General features: G+C 37.5%; 2 protein-coding genes across 9 annotated transcripts; one reads left to right on the forward strand and one right to left on the reverse strand.

The window, feature by feature from the left end:
• Window positions 1-5,308: 5,308 nt before the first annotated feature.
• LOC140003740 (very-long-chain aldehyde decarbonylase CER3-like) lies at window positions 5,309-12,418 on the forward strand. 6 transcript variants are annotated; one of them, XM_072045579.1, is made up of 13 exons: window positions 5,309-5,626; window positions 6,208-6,378; window positions 6,503-6,729; window positions 6,860-7,092; window positions 7,188-7,407; window positions 8,111-8,238; window positions 8,684-8,934; window positions 9,350-9,457; window positions 9,762-9,968; window positions 10,296-10,424; window positions 10,921-11,094; window positions 11,579-11,734; window positions 12,116-12,418. In XM_072045579.1, the coding sequence occupies exons 2-13, from the start codon at window positions 6,250-6,252 to the stop codon at window positions 12,158-12,160; spliced, it is 2,007 nt and encodes a 668-aa protein (XP_071901680.1). In that variant the 5' UTR covers window positions 5,309-5,626; window positions 6,208-6,249; the 3' UTR covers window positions 12,161-12,418. The 6 variants fall into 6 exon arrangements, with proteins under 6 accessions (XP_071901680.1, XP_071901678.1, XP_071901679.1 ...); XM_072045577.1 differs by having other exon boundaries at window positions 6,214-6,378; XM_072045578.1 differs by lacking the exon at window positions 5,309-5,626 and adding an exon at window positions 5,641-5,956 and having other exon boundaries at window positions 6,214-6,378.
• A 1,924-nt stretch (window positions 12,419-14,342) lies between these two features.
• Window positions 14,343-19,710, reverse strand: LOC113739779 (ABC transporter I family member 17-like). 3 transcript variants are annotated; one of them, XM_072045584.1, is made up of 5 exons: window positions 19,240-19,710; window positions 16,304-16,446; window positions 15,826-16,176; window positions 14,970-15,157; window positions 14,343-14,856 (listed from the first exon to the last, which is right to left on the reverse strand). In XM_072045584.1, the coding sequence occupies exons 2-5, from the start codon at window positions 16,422-16,424 to the stop codon at window positions 14,602-14,604; spliced, it is 915 nt and encodes a 304-aa protein (XP_071901685.1). In that variant the 5' UTR covers window positions 16,425-16,446; window positions 19,240-19,710; the 3' UTR covers window positions 14,343-14,601. The 3 variants fall into 3 exon arrangements, with proteins under 3 accessions (XP_071901685.1, XP_071901684.1, XP_071901686.1); XM_072045583.1 differs by having other exon boundaries at window positions 16,304-16,546; window positions 19,240-19,709; XM_072045585.1 differs by lacking the exon at window positions 19,240-19,710 and adding an exon at window positions 16,692-16,779 and having other exon boundaries at window positions 16,304-16,546.
• Window positions 19,711-20,719: the final 1,009 nt, after the last annotated feature.

The raw sequence follows: 20,719 nt of genomic DNA on the forward strand, positions 1-20,719 counted from the left end.
AGAAATAATCTAAACCGTACAATTTCTTTGGGTCAAATTCTGGCCGTCCGCTGTTCAGAAACGGTTTTTCTGATTACCGTCCCTGTCCCGTCTCCATATTCCCACCGTCGCAAGCCTACTGCAGCTGCCTATATATATATATATATATATATATATATTTAAGCACACTCCAATTCTAAACTCCCACCATTGGTTGATTGCTGATGGATTTAGGCCCTCCTTATACTTTATTACCTGTTTGGTTTCTTTATTTATGTTGCTAAGTTAGAAATTAGATTTTGGCCTCAGTTGACACCTGATGATTGATTATGTATAGAACCCGTACCGAGAGTAGCGGAGTAAAGAGATGTGGCAAGACCAACTAATCTTTCCTCGCTGATCAAAGTTTGAGCTGCCCATTCCAAGAAAAATGAAAAAAAAAATAAAATCAGATTGTCAACTTGCCTTTCTAAAAGCCTTGGTGTGTCCAATGCATCATCAATCACCCATGAGATCATGAATATGCTAATTAATTACAAATTGATACAAGGTGTCATTCATCTGAGCAAGCAAGGCCTTTGCTCTATGCAAGTTGGAATTCACTCAGAAGCCATAATCACGTAGCTTTTCTTGCTTAAACAGAGTGGGGAACGGGATAGCGGTAGAAGAGAAGGACGTCAAGCACAATGCCCGGATTTGTATTGTGTGGAATGCTTGGCAACAATAAGAAATCTGTAATGAATAAGATTCAATGGCAACATGAACGGGCTTGTAACATGAAGTGGAATATCACCCAACAGTCAGTACTACTATATAATCTGATTTTAGATCTTCATCTACAAATTATGATATTGGATTATCGAAACAAGTTGCATTCTACCTGAGTTATAAGATATTTAAGTTTCAACTCAAACTCAAATTTTGATGGAATAGGGCTTCTAATGGTAATAATCTTGATGCATTTAGGCTGCCTAATCCGCCGCCATTGATATTAAAGAGAGAGCCTAATCCGTCATTTTGTTCAAATTTATCTTTTCTTTCATGCATTGTCAGCCAAGAGAGAGCAGCTAGTGATATATATATCCTTAACTAGGGTTGGCTTAACATCACAACGAACCATGTTCGATTCGGGCCAAACAGTCACTCATTCCACACGAGACAAATCCGGGCATTGTGCTTGACGTCCTTCTCTTCTATCACTATCCCGTTCCCCACTTTGTTTAAGCAAGAAAAGCTACGTAATTATGGCTTCCGCCCACACAGGACAAAAAATGTCTTTTATAGCTTTGCAAGACGATACAAGCACAATGCATCTAAGAAGGGAAAACTATCGAGGTAGCTGCAGGCTAAATAACGTGGTAGCTGATTATACGTTAGAGAATTGAAGTCGAAAAAAATCAAAGGTAGGTGGATGTCCAATTCTTTAGCTTACTTCGAAGTTTTAATTTATTGTACCTTGATAATTGAATGCTGGACAGCAAATGTTCGAGTACAGAGCCCACAGGCGGCTACTTTTAAGTTTTAACAAGGTTTCCGGAACGATGAAAGGTGGTGACATGATGCTGAATTGGTTTTATGTTATGGAATTTCTGGGTCTTGTACGGACAGGTTAACCTTTTCGTAACAATGGTATCAGAGCCAGGCAACGAACCCAACATTCCAGGTTCGAATCTCGTAGAGGCTCTGCCTCTTTGAAGGGGGAGTCCCAAAATTACCAGGCCGTCGAGGGCGTCGGCCTCTAAGGAGGGGCGTTTGTTATGGAATTTCTGAGCCTTGTACGGACAGGTTAACCTTTTCGTAACATTTTACTTGCGTTCTGTCTTGAGCCTGATTTTTTATTAATGTTTTCTGCAGAAAAAGGAACCAAAGGTTGTGGATCTTGTGATCTAGCTTAATACTATCGTGGCTTCCTGACAAACAACAATTATATGTTTTCGGAGTTTCATTTGCCAGTTGGATGGATTGAATAAAGATTCAATCTCTGTCGCATTAGATGGTCTGAAAACAAAATCGAAAATGCCAGAAAACTAAAACCATTAATAAATTAGGTTCAATCTGGTGAATCCGCCGGCGGCACCTATGATCCCTGGATGAATTAAAGTTTATCATTTTGCCTTTTTCTAACATTAAAAGTAACCTATGAAAAGCTTTGCCCGTTGTCCATGAAAAATTGAACAATCACAGTAGAGCTGTTAAGCCAATCAAGTAGCTCGAAAGCTCGTTAGAGCTCGGCTCGTTAAGGCTCGAGCTCGGCTCGTTAATTTTGGTTAACGAGTCGAGCTCGAGCTCGAAACATGCTCGTTTAGTTAACGAGCCGAGTAAGCTCGGCTCGTTTGATACTCGAGTAGCTCGTTAGAGCTCGTTAATGAAGGGCATATTTGTCATTTTAGAAATCAAAATTATATAAATTAAAAATTATAGGTTTTTATTAATGTTAATTTGCACGAGCTCGAGCTCGAGCTCGAGCTCGTGAAGCTCGACTCGTTTGTGATAAACGAGTCGAGCTCGAGCTCGAGCTCGAGCCACATGTACATTTAACGAGCCGAGTTCGAACACATTTTAAAGCTCATTTTCTTAACGAGCTCGAGTCGAGCTCGGCTCGAATTAAACTCGAGTCGAGTTCGGCAGCCAAATACTCGGCTCGACTCGGCTCGATTAACAGCTCTAGATGTGAGTAATAATTGCTGCAAATTCGCCAGAAGCTGCGGCTAAAGCGGTTTTGTTTTAGCAGATTTAGGGCGCGTTTAATAAAATTTAGAGGCGTAAACAAGTCGAATATCTCGTGTTTAAATACTGTTTGTTAAACTACTCAAATAAATCTCGTGTTCATTCGATAATGTTCAAGTTTCAAATCAATGTTCGTGTTTGGCTCGTTAAACAAAATTTTAATTCGAGTTCGAGTTCTAATTCGACTCATTTAACATAAACGAGTCATTTGCAAACAGGCTTGAGATATTCGAATCCAAACTCGGAGACGTTTGAGCAACAACACATGTCTGAGACTAACAGAGGCTGAAAAGCCTGTAATAGAAATTAGGAATACAATACTAACCCTAAGTTTTGTGAAATGACAATTAGGCCTTGTTGTATTCATTCGATTACTTATCGAGCCAAAATGTTTGTTCGAACTTGACTCATATAAAATTTCAAATGAGCAGCTATCGAACAGAAATGAGCCTAAATGAACCAAGCTAACGAACAGCTTGGTTCGTTTAACAGCACTAATAAAATTGAAGTTTGAAACTTGATATTTAAATCCGTTAATTTATTCAATTATTAAGTATTGAAATCTTAACATTTGATAGTATTTTGTATTAAGTGATAAATGAACAATTTATCAATTATTGTATTAAGCAAGTTTTGTTAAACAATAGAGAACCAATTAATTAATCAAGTCGTATTTTTTGTAACAAAAAACATCTGAACGTATAACGTGTAAACAGTATTAAATTGAGTTATCAAACATGGTTTTAATATTGAAAATTACGTGAATTATGATGGACTTGAAACTTGAAAGTGGAGAGGGAATGTATAATCAATGTTGATCTTGAGTTGGATTTGAATTGACCTTTGAGTCTAGATCATGTATGATCCATACCTAAACCGGGACCAGAGTCTAAACAAGTAAAATAAAAATAGATTGTAATCATATAATAGCAACGGTAGAGTGTATATGTTTCGCTGCACCTACCAAGCCCCCAATTAATGTATCACAAAATCTCTTGGAAGCACATACTAATTGCACAACTAACTCTCTTTTCTTTGTCCTCTCTTCTATTCTCAATTAAGTAAATTAATTTGTGAAGTGGGACGAGGATAGTTGTTGACTTGTCCTCTAGTCCCAGAAGAAATGACACGAGCAGAAGGACATTCTCGATTTTGTGAATTTCTATGACATGCTATTTTGCCTGTTGAGGTAAATTAATTCGTTGTATCCAACCAAATTTGGAAGCAAAAATTCTTTATCTTTCTTGAATACGGTAAAAACCAAAAGGAAATTAAATTCTGGGGCAATCACTGCAGGGACATATTAATGATCACCAAATTCTAGTTCAAATGCTTTGGTGGCTTTTCAAATTTAAACCGAATTTAGAAGTTTTATTCATTTTCAACTAAAAAAACATGCAAGCACATATAAAATTTCCAAAATTTACATCATTTGGTTGTAAGGTTTTATTATCCAGTTATTTTATGCAGCACTCAAGTCTCTTAAACGTTCATCGAATTTCAAAGTAATTCACAATATGTTTGTCTATTACTAGGAAAACTTTTTAAAATGCTTCTTATTAAGGAAAAAGATACCTAAAACATCTCAATTAATGTTCTCTTCTATTTATGACCATTCTTTTTACTTTTTGAAACTATGCGATATTTTCATAGCAAAACACAAAGATGGTGGATTGATTCGACACCTCTTTGGATTAGATAGGATTCAAACCCCTGATCAACAGCTCAAGGAGGAATTAAATTTTTGGTGGCCACTGGGCCGAAGCACAATGGTTCGTGAGAAACATGTTAACTTGTAAGTAAATGAGAATGACAATTGCACTCTCAATCTGAACAGATAAATGACAAATCAATCGCAGTGACATTAGCGTATTAGCTTTTGTTTTCCCAATTAATTAGCTTTTGTTTTCCAATTAATTCATCATTAATTTCTTTTCACACAAGAACTGTCCCATTTTTCACCAAACAATTTCTTAAATCTAAAATCATCCACGTAGGTGTGTGTTTGAATTATGGGCAACCGGATGCGTGCATGCAAGATGATAGCACCCTTTTCAATTTACTTTTTGTTGTTATCGTTTCTTAAACCCATACATACATGCAAATATCAACTAGCAGTCCAGCGGCGCCTTTATCCTCCTCAAAACATTGAATAACTTGAGAACATCTTAACAGGAAGAAAATGAAAAAGAAAAAGAGAATGGAGTGAGTTTGAGAGACGCAAATACTTAAACCATTCACTGCGTTCTAATATAAACAAGTAATGCGATTCACCTTGAAATCTAAAGTTAGTATTTTATTATCATCCTCAAATTTTAGGTACTTTCGTTCTCTATAAATAAAATAAAGGGTTCATCTTGTATACGTTCACATAAAACTAAAATTTTGTCTTAGCATTTCAGTAGTAATTAACAAGTAATATTCTGAACTTACATTATTATGCTTGTGAATTTCAAAATCCTGTGATGCTACAATAAGAAAGTTATGATGGCATGGAATCCTCGAGACCAGGCTTAGGAAATTCCATGTTGTTAGCGTAGGTCTATCATATAAAAGTGGCATATTTTTTAAGAACACGAAACAGCTCCAAATCAAGCCATATATTTGCTAAATTGATGCCAACATCAAGGGCTTGCTTGCCAAAGTATGAACTCTAGCAAAGCTTGTACTTGCAAAGAAACAGAAGCCAAATTCGGGCGTCCAAACTTCATGGGCTGTTAGTTAGGTACAGAGCTGTTAAGATCACTGCTACTCTGCACTGGAAGTTGTTCGGTTGGCCCCCCACCTTCCCTTCCGCCCAAGCTCATGGCTTACATATCCACACAAAATCGATGAACATTGTTGCAGTTATTCAACACTACTCAATGAACTCGCAAATAAGAAAGCTTCATTGGAGCCAGGGCCAACATCAGAGAAACTTGTAAGTGAAAAGTATTGAGCTGTTCTACAACAATCATACCATCAACGTCTCGACTGTAATCCAAATCCACTACTTTCTTGTTTTACCGGTCACCCACCACCCCTCCTCTGCCCCCAATCCCAAGAATGTAGCAAGTCACTGGCCACCACCATACACACCTCTCATTAATTCCTTTCTTTGTATGTGATGGCACAACCAACAACTGTCAACTATTAAAGTTGATTTGTTTTATTAGAAATGGACGATTGGTTAGTTGTCAATTTTTAGCAGGTGGGATTTTGAAAACTGCAATTGCTACGCATAGACAGAAGGTTTTCATGATTATGAACGGTAAAAGCTTTGTAATCCTTAGATAGGCTGCTTTCTTTCAAGTCCTATAAGTATTCTGTTTCCTTGGAACTATGCATATAAATTTGAGCAAGAGTCAAGCCTAAAAGTGACAGTGCAAGGCTAAAAAGAGATCCAACTGACTAAAGGGTGGTTTTCATTCTCATGTTGTTTTAATTACCCTACCAAGTTTGCTTCTTTTTTGTCATTATTGTTTGCTTTCTTTTTAGCCATTTTAGTTATTTTGAAATAAGTTTCAGCGAGCTCTGTCTCAAAACAAAAAAAAGTTTCCACAAATGGAGGGAGAAAAGGTTACTACATTGATTCAAGCAAGGATAACAATCCCAGATAAAAGAACTGCTTTTTCTGGGACAACGACTGCTCCCCTGTTTGCCTGGCCATGGGAACACTATGGCAATTACAAGGTATGTCTTGCTCTGTGCGCGTGTATGTATGTTTATGTGTATTTTTGTCTGTTTCCAACTTTCCTCCATATGAAAAACGTTTTGTCTCTACTGATTTTGTGCATTGGTTTATGGGATGATACAGTACTTGTTTTACGTGGCACTTCTTGCAAAATACTTGTATCCTACTACTACAACTGAAGAAGGCACCGAGGGGAGTAGTTGGTGCTTACATATTCTACTCTTGTTCCTCCTAAGAGGTCTCCTTTATCAACTGTGGAGCTCTTATGATTATATGTTTTTCCTCAATCGAACCCGCCGGATTTCTGAAGAGGGCATTGATTTTAAGCAAATTGATGCAGAATGGAATTGGTAAACAATTTACTGTCTTTCTCCTTCGCCTTCCCATGTCCAAATCTCACCAGAAATTTTTTTTTTTTTTTTTAGCATTTGCCATCCTTTATTATTTCGTGAACCAGTTTTATGCTTTATGGTGGGACAGGGATAATTTCTTAATTCTTCATGCTATTGTGGCTGTGCTGGCCTATTGGAGCTTCCCATCTCTAACCAATCTTCCCCTCTGGGATGGAAGGGGTATTTTTTGTTGTCTTGCACTCCACATTGGGGTCTCGGAGCCAGTTTATTATTGGCTACATAGATTACTGCATTCCCCAAATCTCTTCACAGATTACCATTGGCTACATCACAGCTCTAAAGTTTCACATCCGTTCACAGGTAAAAAAAAATGAAGTATTACCAACATTATCAGCTACTAAAAAGTTAAAAGATTTATTGGCCAATGATTTCTTTTTCATTTTTTTGTTGTGCAGCTGGACATGCAACATTTCTTGAACATCTGGTACTATGTATAGTTATAGGAGTACCAATCTTGGGCACTGTCTTTATCGGCTATGGATCAATAAGCATACTGTACAGTTATGTTTTGCTTTTTGATATGCTCAGATGCTTGGGACATAGCAATGTGGAAGTTATTCCTCATCATCTTTTTGAGAATATTCCACTTCTCAGATATCTTGTTTATACTCCTACGTAAGCCTGAAGATCCTGTTTCCGTATTATTTTTTGAGCAAGTTTAATTTTTTTTTCTCTTTGTGAATTCTGCCTGTCGGTTCTTTGCCTTTATCTGGTTCTTTGCCTTTATCTGGTTTTTCTTCAGAAATAAGTGAAGTAGAAAGTGCAGTTATGTTGGCTCAGGAAGCAAAAAGTTCTGTAGTGTTGGGTGCCATTTATTGCACAAGGTTCTGAAGTAGGAATTTGCAGAGCAGTGATGCAAGGATATAACAGGGGCACCATGCAACTGAATCTTAGTTAATGATAGATGTCACAAAACAAAATTTTTTTTTGGGCGTTGTTGGATTGCTGGACTTAAAAATATTTAGATATTTAATGGAGGCCAGATAAATGATTTTGCTGTTTTGATCTGAATTTAAGATCAACTCGAGCTCACTTTGTTTTCTCTCTTTTATCACGTAAGAGCTCTCTTTCAAAAGCTTAGTCATCGGGAGACGTACATTTAACAGTATGAGAGTGGTTCCTTTCCTACTAGGTTGATGGGTGGTACTGTTACGATTCAGCCAAGTAAATGCAGAACTTAAAACACCTTGCAAAAAATTCTAATTATTGATATCAAAAAATTTGAATTAAACCAAAAAGAAAATAAAGTTGCTGTCTTTAACATGTAGTAGTTACAACTTAAGTCACTCACAAATATAGTTTCTGTTTGTCTCTGCAGATACCATAATATACACCACATGGACATGAGAACAAATTTCTGCCTCTTCATGCCAGTTTATGATATATTGGGAAAGACAATAAACACTCGTTATTGGGATCTCCACAAAGAAATAAGCTCAAGGAAAAGTGAGTCTTTATCTACATGATTCTATCATCCGTCAGACGTTATGCTTGTTAAGATTGTATAACTCAATACTTTATTACTCTAGATTTCATTGTTTTACTGCCGAAAATGACTTACTGCAACATCTTCTTGGTACTTTTGCTGCACTTTCTGAAGCATTATGTAATTTCGACAATACAAAGCTATGTGTAGGTGTTCAGTAAATTATGGGGGAAGGTCCTCATTTTAGTTTGGCATTTTTTCTGTACGTAGTTTTAGTTTTTCATTTTTTCCTTCAACTTGCTCCAATAACTCAAAAGATCATCATGGTAATGATGAGTTGCACACCTGAGTGGTCAGAAGCAGCTGTCTTTCAGGCATCTCATTTATGATAGTGATTGTTACTTTGCTTCTAACAATTTTGATCACCTTGTGTTTCAATTTATCTATCTTTTCTTGGCTGGACAGAAACAAGTGCACCAGGGTTTGTTTTTCTTGGCCACGTCGTGGATATAATGGCTGCATTGCACACTCCATTTGTTTTCCGATCATTCAATTCCATACCTTTTAGCAAAAAGTTCTTCCTGTTTCCTTTCTGGCCTCCTACCTTTTTAGTAATGCTTGCCATGTGGGCCAAGTCCAAGACATTTTTGGTCAGTTTTTACAATCTCAGAGGCAGACTGCACCAGACATGGGTTGTGCCAAGGTTTGGTTTCCAGGTAGTTGCTTTACTCCTTTATCTGCTGTATTCTCTTACATATGATAACTTTCTATGAACCTGATGCAAGTTACTAGAATGTCGTAAAAAGTAGAAACTCAGACCTTCATGATTAATAGACATGTATCCACAGCTTTTTATTCATTCCTAAACATTTCTTTTACTGGACAAGCTATAAAATTCTGCAGTTTATTATTGGAGGTTAAGTTTCATAGATAAGTTTGTAATCCATTTGATAAAGAACACTAGAATATGTTATTTGAAAGAGAAAATTAGCGGACATTGTAGCTGCTTTTATTTTTCATGTAGATTTTCAGCATCATGGACTAAGAGAAAACTAGTTGATATTACTGTTGATTTAGGTGATCAGGTTTTACCGATTTAATCTGAAGCATTTGTGATTTTAAATTTTGCAGTATTTCTTACCTTTTGCTGCAGACGGCATAAACAAGCAAATCGAAGAAGCCATCCTTAGAGCGGATAGACTTGGTGTCAAGGTCATTAGCCTTGCCGCACTAAACAAGGTTGGCCTCGGTCCTTTTTCTTTTGCTTTTCCTGTCATGATCCTACCTTGTTTATCTTTCTAGCTGAACTGCTATTACTTATTCAATGCTGAGCTTAAACTATTAGATGATGAAATTTCAAAATAAATTCTTGAACAATGATCTGCCCGTTAAGTTTGTAGGGAAAGAACCATGGTCAAAACTAGTACATAAATTTGCAAGGTATAAAAAACATGTTCTTCGGTATGCTTTACACAGATCTCTACTGAAAATTTTTGATGATTCGACTGGGTAAAGATTCACTTCTTGAAAAATGTTTTGACAGAATGAAAGTCTGAATGGAGGTGGAACGCTGTTTATTAACAAGCATCCTGATCTTAAAGTTCGGGTCGCCCACGGAAACACCTTGACTGCTGCTGTGATCCTAAACGAGATTCCTCGAGATGTTAATGAGGTGTTCTTGACAGGTTCAACTTCAAAACTGGGAAGGGCCATTGCCCTCTATCTGGCTCGTCGAAGGGTCAGGGTTCTGGTAAGAGCTGCTTGACACCTAGTCACCTACTAACAGTTGGGATATGAGTGGAGTTTTAGATTCATTTGCGGTTTCCCTTTGAAATGTCTTTGCTACAAGAACAACATGCTGCTGCCACATACAAATACCAGTTCAGCTAGCCGAAGAAAGGCTGAAATCTATAAAATCTTTAAGGCAAAATTCTTGTGAACAGAATGTACAATGTACTATTTTGTTATCAACACAGTGATGGCATGTTGCTGCTATTATGATAGACATTTGCCTTTTTATTCCCTTTTTAAATCCAACAAAGATTGCCCTTTTCATTATTTTTCCATTTTTGGTAAGGACCTTATACATATGCAGATGCTTACACAATCCACGGAGAGATTCCTAAAAATCCAAAAGGAAGCTCCCGAGGAACTCCAGAAGTTTCTTGTTCAAGTAACCAAGTATCAAGCAGCTAAGCAGTGCAAGGTAACAGTTATTGTTAACTTACATGGATTAATTCTGCATATATACTGGTATAGAATTTTATTTGTGAAAGTGACAAAGACAATTTGGAGGATGCCAAATCCTCTTTAAGAAACATAACTTGACCAGATTTTGTTACTAATCTATGTGCTTATCTCGGTGAAGATTGTTTAGAACTCCAACTTGTATAGAGACCCGAAGCATAAGGAAAACCAATCTTATACCAGAGCATTAACAGCATCACTCGTGTCTGAAAATGTCCTTCCATGCATCTCCTTCTATGCGGTCTTCTTAATTTCCCTCTTGTACAATCTGGTCAATCAAGATGTTATCTGATCAATACTGTTTGAAGGGGGAGATGGCTTTCTTTTTGTGCTGTCTAGTGCCAACTTTTCCTACTTACTGTATTTTTAGCATGGTCATTGACTTTGATGGTGTAATCCTGAAATTCATGATGCTTCACAATAACTAATCACCTTTTTATTTTTTGAATCACTAGACATGGATTATTGGAAAGTGGACTACTCCTCGGGAACAAAGTTGGGCGCCATCAGGGACACATTTTCATCAGTTTGTGGTTCCCCCCGTCATTCCTTTCCGCAGGGATTGTACTTTCGGGAAGTTAGCAGCGATGAGACTTCCAGAAGATGTAGAGGGCCTTGGATCATGCGAGGTAGAGTTGACTTTATCACCTTTCAGTCTCGTTATTATCTTAGAAAAACAGGGATTACACCAAGAAAACAAGTTCAGAATGAAAGTCCTATTGAAGATTTAATTTTGTGCTCAGTTACTTGCTTATTACGTATTTTATTATTCACTTGTTACCTCAACATCACTTTTCAATTTCCTTCATCTTTTTTTTTTTTTTTTTTGGGGGGGGGGGGGGGTGTGGGGGAGGGGAAGGGGAAGGGGGGTGGAAGTATGGTTTCATTCATTAGCATGATCAACTTATTTATTTCCTGCATGTTAGTTGGCTACCCCTCAATGTCATAGATCGTCTTTTTCGATCGATCATTCGGAGATTAACAACAGTTGGCTTAAAGGTATTAGCATTTGTAGGAAAACGCTAATGAACCATTTAAATGAATAATCACATGCAATGAGTTTGGTTTGTCTCTTGTTTGTGTCTACTAACACTCTTCTCCATACTGCTCCAGTACACAATGGAAAGAGGTGTAGTTCATGCTTGCCATGCCGGTGGGGTGGTTCATTTTCTTGAAGGTTGGAAACACCATGAGGTGGGAGCTATCGATGTTGATCAGATTGATGTTGTGTGGAAAGCTGCCTTGAGGCATGGCCTCAAGCCCATGCAGGTCAAACAAATTACAGAATTTCATTAAACTGCTGCTGCCTATTCCTTCCATAGATCGATAGATATCAACTGGGTATCAATATACTCTCTTTTGTAGCCAGTTCATAGATATCACGCTCTTTTCTCCTCTTTCATTTATCTTATCCTTTTGGAGAAAGAGCTCCATCATATCCCAAATTTTAATATGTTACCTATACAAAACAAAAGAATTTGTACAATATTATTACGATGTCAAACAAAATGCAAGCACATACACACGCACACTCTCTTCTCCCCCTGCTCGGGATTTCGTTTTTGTCCCGTTTGTCCTCTTCCTATTTAATTGTCATGTGTATTGATTAATAACTTTTAGAACTCTATTTTACTGATTAATAACTTTAAGAATTTTATTGTAGATAAGTCCTGCAATTGGGGGATAAGTCAGTAGGACAATACACGTGGCACTCAAATAAAAACGGGACAGGCGGGACAGAGTCAAAATCCGGAACAGATGATTTGAAGCCATAATTCTCCACCAAATTAGGCGGAAAGAGCATTACTCCTATAAGCAGTTTTTCAGTCTATACCCAATTTGGATGTAAAATCTTATCCTTCACCTTCTTCTCCAATGCTTGTTGCAAATCTTGCTATTTGTCATTGAGAAATTGACATAATGCGTTTCAAATACCAGTTTATGTTCTCTTTCTCTCTTCTCTTCTACAGTGCTGATTCATATTAACATCACTCAACTTCTTAGCCAATATAGACATGGGTTTTTCTAACGGGTTCGGACAACCGTTGACACATTTAATATTTAACTAAACCTATTATATATATACACATACTAACAATTATTATTCTGTCTTATATTAACGTACTTTCTCTATTTAACTTTACATACTCTCCCTTGTATTTATTTACTTTTTCTAATTAATTTTATATTTTAAAAAATATAACACGAGTGAAATATGACCCCGGTTAAACAAATGTTATAAACATTTCAACACATTAACTAACTATATGTCACTCAAACCCGAGTAGCAAACACCATAAATTCACGCCAAACAGTCACTATCTTAGCGGTTGATAATGGAGGCGTGTCCGACACAGATCGTACATACTTTTGGCAAACTTTTGTAGATGCTAAGATTGTGCATACATTTGACATAAGCAATACAATTTATCGCTTCGACCCCAAAAAAAAAAAAAAAAAAAAAAGATAATGGAGGCATGTCCCCGCTATCAGGAAAACCAGCAGGCGTACTCAAGGCCATCATGAGCGTACATGTAATTCTTGATTTTTACGATGTTCGAAAGCTCCAGCATTTACAAAACAAAACTGTAATTCTCACAACTCTTTTTCAAGCCAGTGGAGTTGCCACTGGCCAACCAGGTTTTCTAAATGCGACAGACACGGGCACTGGAAGTGTTGTGATTTGTTCCGCTGCCAAAGGCGCTACACTTTGGTGCCAATTTGGTTGAGTCCATTGCTGTCCAGCCACACGACGTCTCAGTCTCGCAGATTAGCACTGTGATAATTCCGTTGACAATTCCACCTCAAAACTCTCTTCCCCTCCTTCCCAATCGCATTTGCCTGCACCTGTACCGGCACTAGCTCACCTCAGTCGCCTACTCCAGCACCGTCTCCCCCTCCGCTGATGCCCCCGGCGAAGTCTCTCACCTATGGTTCAAAGTCGCGGTCGCGGTTTGGATCGTTCCACATCGGTCTGAGTATATCGATCGCGGTCTCGACGAGACGCGAATTTTTGAAATATTTAATATTCTAAAAAATAAAAATAATTAAAAATTAGTAAAAATAATAAAAATTAGAGTTGACTCGGGATAATTCGGAATGATTCGGTATGACTCGGTTGTTTCAACCCTTCACGGTGACGTCTCGATGAGTTGAGTATCTCAGAATCGTTTCGTCGCGATATCGTATCGGCGAAGGCCGAGACGGTGACGACTCGCTCAGCCGAGTCTTCGAACCATGCTGCCACCTCATCCTCGACCATATCTCGAGCTATACCTACCACAACAAGCCTCCCACCGCCTCCCCGCTGATGCCGGGTCCTACTGCAGCTGCAGATGCACCACTTGTAGATGCTGCTCATGGTGCAGGCACGAATCTGCGGCTCAGCCATGGGGCTAGCTTGACGATTATTTCATTTGCTCTGTGGCTTGTTGCCACAATTTGACAAGGGATAGTTTAGCTAAACAGTTTGCAACTTTAGTTCTGCTCCAGTGTTTTGGGTTAAACTAGAAATGGTTTTCAAAGTAGAATTTGCATTGGTTTATACGAGATCCATCTAAAATGTGAAATCTCATAATTTGCCAGTTCCAAACCGCGCAGCAAATCTTTCAGTACTAACCCGTTCTCGCAGAGAACTGCAACATGCTAGTTGACTTAAAAGCAGTTTGCAGAGATTTATTACGGGCTCAAGAAAGAAACTTTCACTCTGGAAATTTTGGCCTCGATGATAAATAGCACAGGAAAGCTTGTATTATAAACGCGGTCTTAACAACAATCGTTTCCAAATCATTTCCTTTTTAGAACAAGAAAGAAATTTAAACAGGTTGAACAAACATATATATTCACAGCCAGAGCAAATCTAAAGGCACCGTGAACATTCTTTGCCAATCGAAAGCTAATCATCATACTTGAGCTGCTTTAGGGGCATTTATAGGCTTACAAAGTCCAGCGGATAAATGCAATTTGGTATAAGAATTCTGAGCATCAAACATCACAAGAAATTACTATAATACACTTGCGCAAGCACAGGAAAGCTGAAAACAATGAGACGGGTACAAAAAAAAAACATAAAAAGCACTGGTAATTAACATCACAGATATTAAGTCAAGTCATTATGCTTTTCCCTGTTGCAGAAGCTAATTGCTCAATTCAAGAAACCTTAATGCCATAGGATGCTTAGCTTCAGATAGTTTATCAGGTTTTAAGATTTCAACAATCTCACCACCGACAAGAAGGCAAACTACATCAGCAATCCTCTGGATTTGTTTGATACTGTGAGAGACCATAACTATAGTCATCCCCTTTTCCTTCTTCAATTTTACAAGAACATCTTCTATGTTCTGTGTTGAAATTGGATCCAAGGCACTAGTCGGCTCATCAAGTAGTAAAACCTAAATTGTAAAGGGAAACGCAATGTTAAAAGTTGCAACTCTACAGACTCCATAAAAAGAGAATTTCCTAGACATATAACTATTGGAGTCCTGCAGTCTCATATGAATCTTACCTCTGGCTCATTAGCTAAGGTACGAGCAAGAGCGACTCTTTGAGCTTGACCAACAGATAACTCTCCACCAGATTTACCGAAGAAAGTAGAATCCAGGTCTGCAAGAGTAAGCAACTTATAAACCTCGTTGTCAGTCAGCTTCTTCCCCTTTAGCTGCGGCCCATATCTTATATTGTCAGCCACCGTGCCTGCACAAGTCCACAGCAGGTAACGAGATCAATCAGTCAGTCAATCTATTTATCATCAAACCACATTATGATATCAAAAAATCTATCTCTACAATACTTAGACCATGTGTCCCACTAGTTCTCTTTGGCTGTTTTTTAGCCTAGATACCCCAGGCTCAGATGATGGTTATATCAATCAGCTGCTTAGGCAATGAATGACACAGGGACCATCCTTGACATGTAAGCGGATATCACAATTTGAACATTCAACCACATAAATCTAATGAAGCACGACAGACAATAGTAATATTGTCAAAAGTTCATAGCCTTCAATGGGGCAGAGTGACTTAGCAGGCAGTAGGGGAAAGACCTCTTTCAGATTGTGACACTCCTCTAAGATCCTTATAACAAAAAATACAGGAGATGCAGAACATCGTTTATATGCATATTCAGCTGCAAGGAAGGCCAAAAAAAAAAAAATCACAATTTGGGAGAACGGAATTAAGTATTAATCTCATTTCCTAGGAAGCGTATCTACTCAATAGACAGACATTAGTTTGTTTGATCAACATATCAACTCAATTTTTTTTTTGAGTTGATCAACATATCAACTCAATTTCCAAGATAAAGCAGTGCCTATCTCTACACAATCACCTAGCTCATGAATTAGTGCTATGATTTGAATTCACCTTCAAACAGAGCAGGAAGCTGGAAAAGCATGCCAACTCTTCTACGAAGAGCAAGTACATCGAGGTCACCAATGTCTTGACCATCCAAAAAAACAGTCTTGGATGGAGGCTCCCATAATCTGTTGAGAGCCCTTAAAAATGTAGACTTTCCACTACCACTAGGCCCTATGACTCCCATGATCACGCCCCTAGGAATATCGACGTTGACTTTGTTCAGGATTGGAACACTCTTGTCTGAAACTTTTGACAGCTCCCTTATCTGAATTTTAGCATCCGATGATTCATTCCCGCTTCCATGTTCATTCTCATTCACATCCACCACTAGCAAGCGTTGCTCAGCCTCGTCTAGCCCTGTAAGTCAAAAGGGTAAAAGATTTTTGATCAAGAAATGAAATTTATGCTACTGAACAAAATAAAAATCAATTCTTGAAATCGAGTTTGGAAAAGAAGTTGTATAGATGTATGATGATGTTCTGACCTGAGTAAGACCCCATGGGAGTGTAGGAAGTTGAAGAAGAAGGTAAGGTTGAGAGGTGAATTGCTGCATCTTTGTTTTTATAGGCAGGTGGAACTGCCTTCCCTAGTTCCACTTCTTGCATAATTGGACAAAGTCTCAGGATTCTGACCACACGAAATGATTGTTTAATCGAGGAAGAAGAAAAAGAAATTGTTTTCCAGGAAGAGGAAAGGGATGGTTTTGGGAGTATCCTGCTGAATAATTCTGCAATCCCCAATAAACAAATAGAGAATTGGGCATGTAGCTCGTGACTCAAGTGAATTGTACAATTTATGATGCAAGTAAAATAGTACTCAAAAAAAATTTTTGTGTATCCAAAAATTATGGGGCTTGAGTTTTAGAACTCAACTGTTCAACGAGTAGATTCTCTTGATATATTGAACCTCTTGACCATTCTTAGTTAAGAACCCGAGATGCTTCGCAGTCCGGAAGGTAGGCTAGCTTATAAAACACACAAGCCACAAAGTTGGCCTAAAATCTATCAAATTATCAGTGGAACAAACAGGTAAAAAACTAGCAATTAAATAAAACATGCTCCTGATTATTCAGTTCTAAAGTTTACCACATATATTCCATGTTCATGTGGTGGACTTGTATAGATTTGGTGTTATTGTTGCCTGGGGTTATGATCTGTGGTTTTTGGAACTCTTGTCAAATGCAAAAATGGATTGATAGTGACAATATAATGTTGCACGACAAAGGGTACGGATTTCTTTGGATTTGGTTGTGGGATCAAACCTGGAGGAGAAGAAACCTGTCTAGATACTCATGTTAGTCTTTCCGGGTAAAAGTTTCATCAGCCATTTCATTTATCCGGTGGAGGAACTACTCAGACTGATTGCCATGCCAAAACAATCATCATATAGGAGTATTATCTATTCGACTCCACATGTCGAGTTTCATCTTGGTTCATTTTGGCCGAGTATTTTTATCAAGAATGTTTTACAAGCTCAACTTTTAAGGAGTACAAGCACAACATCCAACTAAGACAACTAGGAAAAGCTCCAAAAAAAAAAAAAAATGGAGGTTATTTGGTCTCATTGAAGCGCAAAGGGAGTATGTTCCCATAAAAGAATAAACTAGCATCCACTCGGTCAAAGTATTGTTCTAATATTTTCTATGGCAAATTGGCAAGTTTGTTAGAATTCCTTTTTTTTTTTTTTGGAGAAGAAATAGTATCAATAAAATTGGTCTCCTTGTACGCGAGTACAGGACCTTAACCGGGCAAAGCCAGCTTCAAGTCGATTTTGCGACTAGGGTATAATTAATCAAGTTACTCAATTCAGACTCGCGAGTAGTTCAATTAAAATTTCGACTTGAACTCAACGTTGTCCGAGTTCGATTTACTTGATAAGGTAATGGAGTCGATTTTGAGTAGAAAAAATCAATACTCAAGTACTCATCGAACCTTATCAAGTAGCATATTTATGATATAATTTTTAATTATTTATTGTAAAATTATGAAATTTATTTTTTTAAAAAATCAATATTAAAACTCGATTGAGCTCGAACTCAATGTCAACATTGAAGAACTCAACAAGCTTGAACTCTAACATTTTTATTTGAGTAGAGTTCAAGTACTACTTAAAATTTAACTCAACTCGATAACAATCCTACCCATAACACAATCCACTTAAAAGGGACGGAATTCCCATCAGTTCGAGTTAGGCTGAAGTCAGGTCTGGTAGTCATTACATAATAAAGATCTGATAAATCTAAAGCCAATCTTTAGCCCCGATTAAGGCATCCAATGGTTTGTTTCGTCCGTCCATGTCAAAGTTTCTAAATGACATGCTCTACGGAAGACAGCTAAACTTGTTAAAAATTTTAAAGCCTGAAGACTTGAAAATGTGAAGCTCAAGTCTGTGTTGGGTAAAACCTCATAAGTACTCAAAGTTTGGGCTGAGTGGTGGCCCAATTCAGGAGCCTGATTGGTCAGTTTTTGGGCCACATTGGCCTTACTAAAGATGGGCTTGACAAGTCTACTGATGTGGAAGCTGATCTCCAATATTCTGCTGAATCGTTCGTTCGTTGATCTCGTGCAATTTCACCGATCCATTTTGACATTTTCCAGTTATAATCCTTTTTTTAATCTAAAATTATTAATTACTTCTTTCCAATAAGGGAAAATACTTGAGTAGACCTGATCTATGTAGACCATGTGATCCAAATTTTATCATACCATCTTACTAATTCAAAAATTGAAAACGCAACAAAATTTGGGTCACATGCTCTACAAGATCAAGTCTATTTAAATTTTTGCCGTCTTGGTTAGATTGGCCTGGCCGGAATGGGGATTAAACCAAGGGTTCCAATGCTTCTTTTAATTCATTAAATGCGGAAAAAAAGGGCATTGAATCAAAAACCAAGTGCAAAAAAGGGCATTATATCAAAAACCAAGGAATGAATATTCAAAAGTATAATATTAATACTCTCAAAATGTAAATTGATATTTTCTAATAATGAGTGCATGGTTGAGTGGCCGATTAATTTTCGATTACAATACTCATACACTATAGTAGGCCTATATGATAAAATAAGTATCTAGTAACCTAACATTTTAGACATACTCTAACCTAGAAAAGGAATAAAACAATACTACGTTTTTCGAGTATAAGTTTGCAAGTAAGCTATATGTTGTTGAGAAAAAGGCCTAAAACAATACTATGTTGTTGAGAAAAAAGCCTATATGTTGTTGAAAGTAACTTTCTTGCCTCCTCGAAAAAAAAAATAAAAATAAAGGCTGAGTTTCTTGCTGTTTATACGCAAAGAATGTATGACTATTGAGACCGAAAGGATATTGTACTTGAGATCAATATATAAGGTTTATCGACTAAATGATTCAATCGATTACCTGAGCTACTGCTCAGAAAGCGAAAACTAAACGGAAACATTACCCGAACTCGTTGATAGCAGTTTCAAGTGGTAATCGGTGCTGGACGGATCGATATACCAACAATCAAGCCTTCAGGCAACTGGTGGAATACATCGCATCAGCACTGGGAGCATTAGCCAGCTTTAAACACAGCTCTAATTCAACACCAAGAGGAAACCACTCCCTTCCTTCGAACATTAAATGGGTTTTGCCTCAGATAACTAGTAATCAAGAACTTAGTATACGGCATAAAAGTTGGCTCCAACTAAAGGGTTCCAAAAAAATCTATGTTCTAAAGCAAAGAAGAAAAGCTTTTGATGATACAAAAGATGGATTTCTACATCAGCAGAGGTTGTCTCCGTGTTCGGCTGGCCTCCATCCAAACAAGTTGTAGGACGGACTGCTTTAGAGTTTCTTGCAACCACAAATTGTATCTCCTCTCCTTCTGAAAGAGTCTCCTATCCTTGGAAGTTCTATTATCTTGAGGAATCAGTTTTTAGTGGCTCTATGGATGGTTTTCATGTTTGGAAATTTGGCTAGCTAGTTGCTACGAGCCTTACTTTTTGACTTTTGTTTTGCTTCTTTTTACCTTCACAGAGTAACTTTAACGTGGCACAAGTTTATGTACCACCAATATCGTCCAAAGTGCACAAGTAAGATTGATAATCTTGAATTGTCAAACTCGGAAGCGTGTTTTGAAGTCGATGCATTGAGAATCTGTTCTACCCTTTCTTTTTTTTTTTTTTTGTCAAAATGTCATCATTTAATATATATGAGATAAAAGTTACAATATTTCTAGCATATACGTACTACTGGCACACGGCCAGGACATCTTTGTGGGCTTCATTCTTAAGCCACACAGGGAAGTCTAGCTCCCACCTTGCTTCATCAATTAGGTTGATGGCAAACTTTGCCAAACCATGACTAGTGCGATTATGTTCCCTTCCAATAAATATGAAGGAACACGTCAAAAGGATCGACTAAGATGTATGATATCATCTACCAACATATCTAACAGAGATAACCCAATACATCTGTGATTAACTCTATCCACTAAACACTTACAATCTGAGTGTATGAGTAGAGAAGTCCACCCTTCTTCCAGAGCTTTGAGCATGGCTGATCTGATTGCTTCAGCTTCTAATATGGCAGCATCCTTCATAATTCCAGTAGGGACTGCCCATGTTTTGACCAGTCTACCCTATGTTTTCAGAATCGGATCGGGTATCGACTCAGTCGAGTTCAAGGATCAATGGATTCAACCGAGTTCGATCGGAATTGAGCCGGATGATGTCAAAAATAAAAATTATTTAAAAATAAAAATATTATATATAAAATACCTAATAACATGTTATATTAATAAAGGTATATTAATATATATTTAATGTTTCAAATATATTTAACAAGAAATTAGAACAATCAAATAGCAATTTATACTATTTAATGAGCATTAACAAGTTTAGAATTAAAATTATGGACTTAATAGAAAAATAACACCAAAC

The sequence above is a fragment of the Coffea arabica genome, chromosome 4c (genome assembly GCF_036785885.1).
Source record: "Coffea arabica cultivar ET-39 chromosome 4c, Coffea Arabica ET-39 HiFi, whole genome shotgun sequence".
NCBI classification, from domain to species: domain Eukaryota; kingdom Viridiplantae; phylum Streptophyta; class Magnoliopsida; order Gentianales; family Rubiaceae; genus Coffea; species Coffea arabica.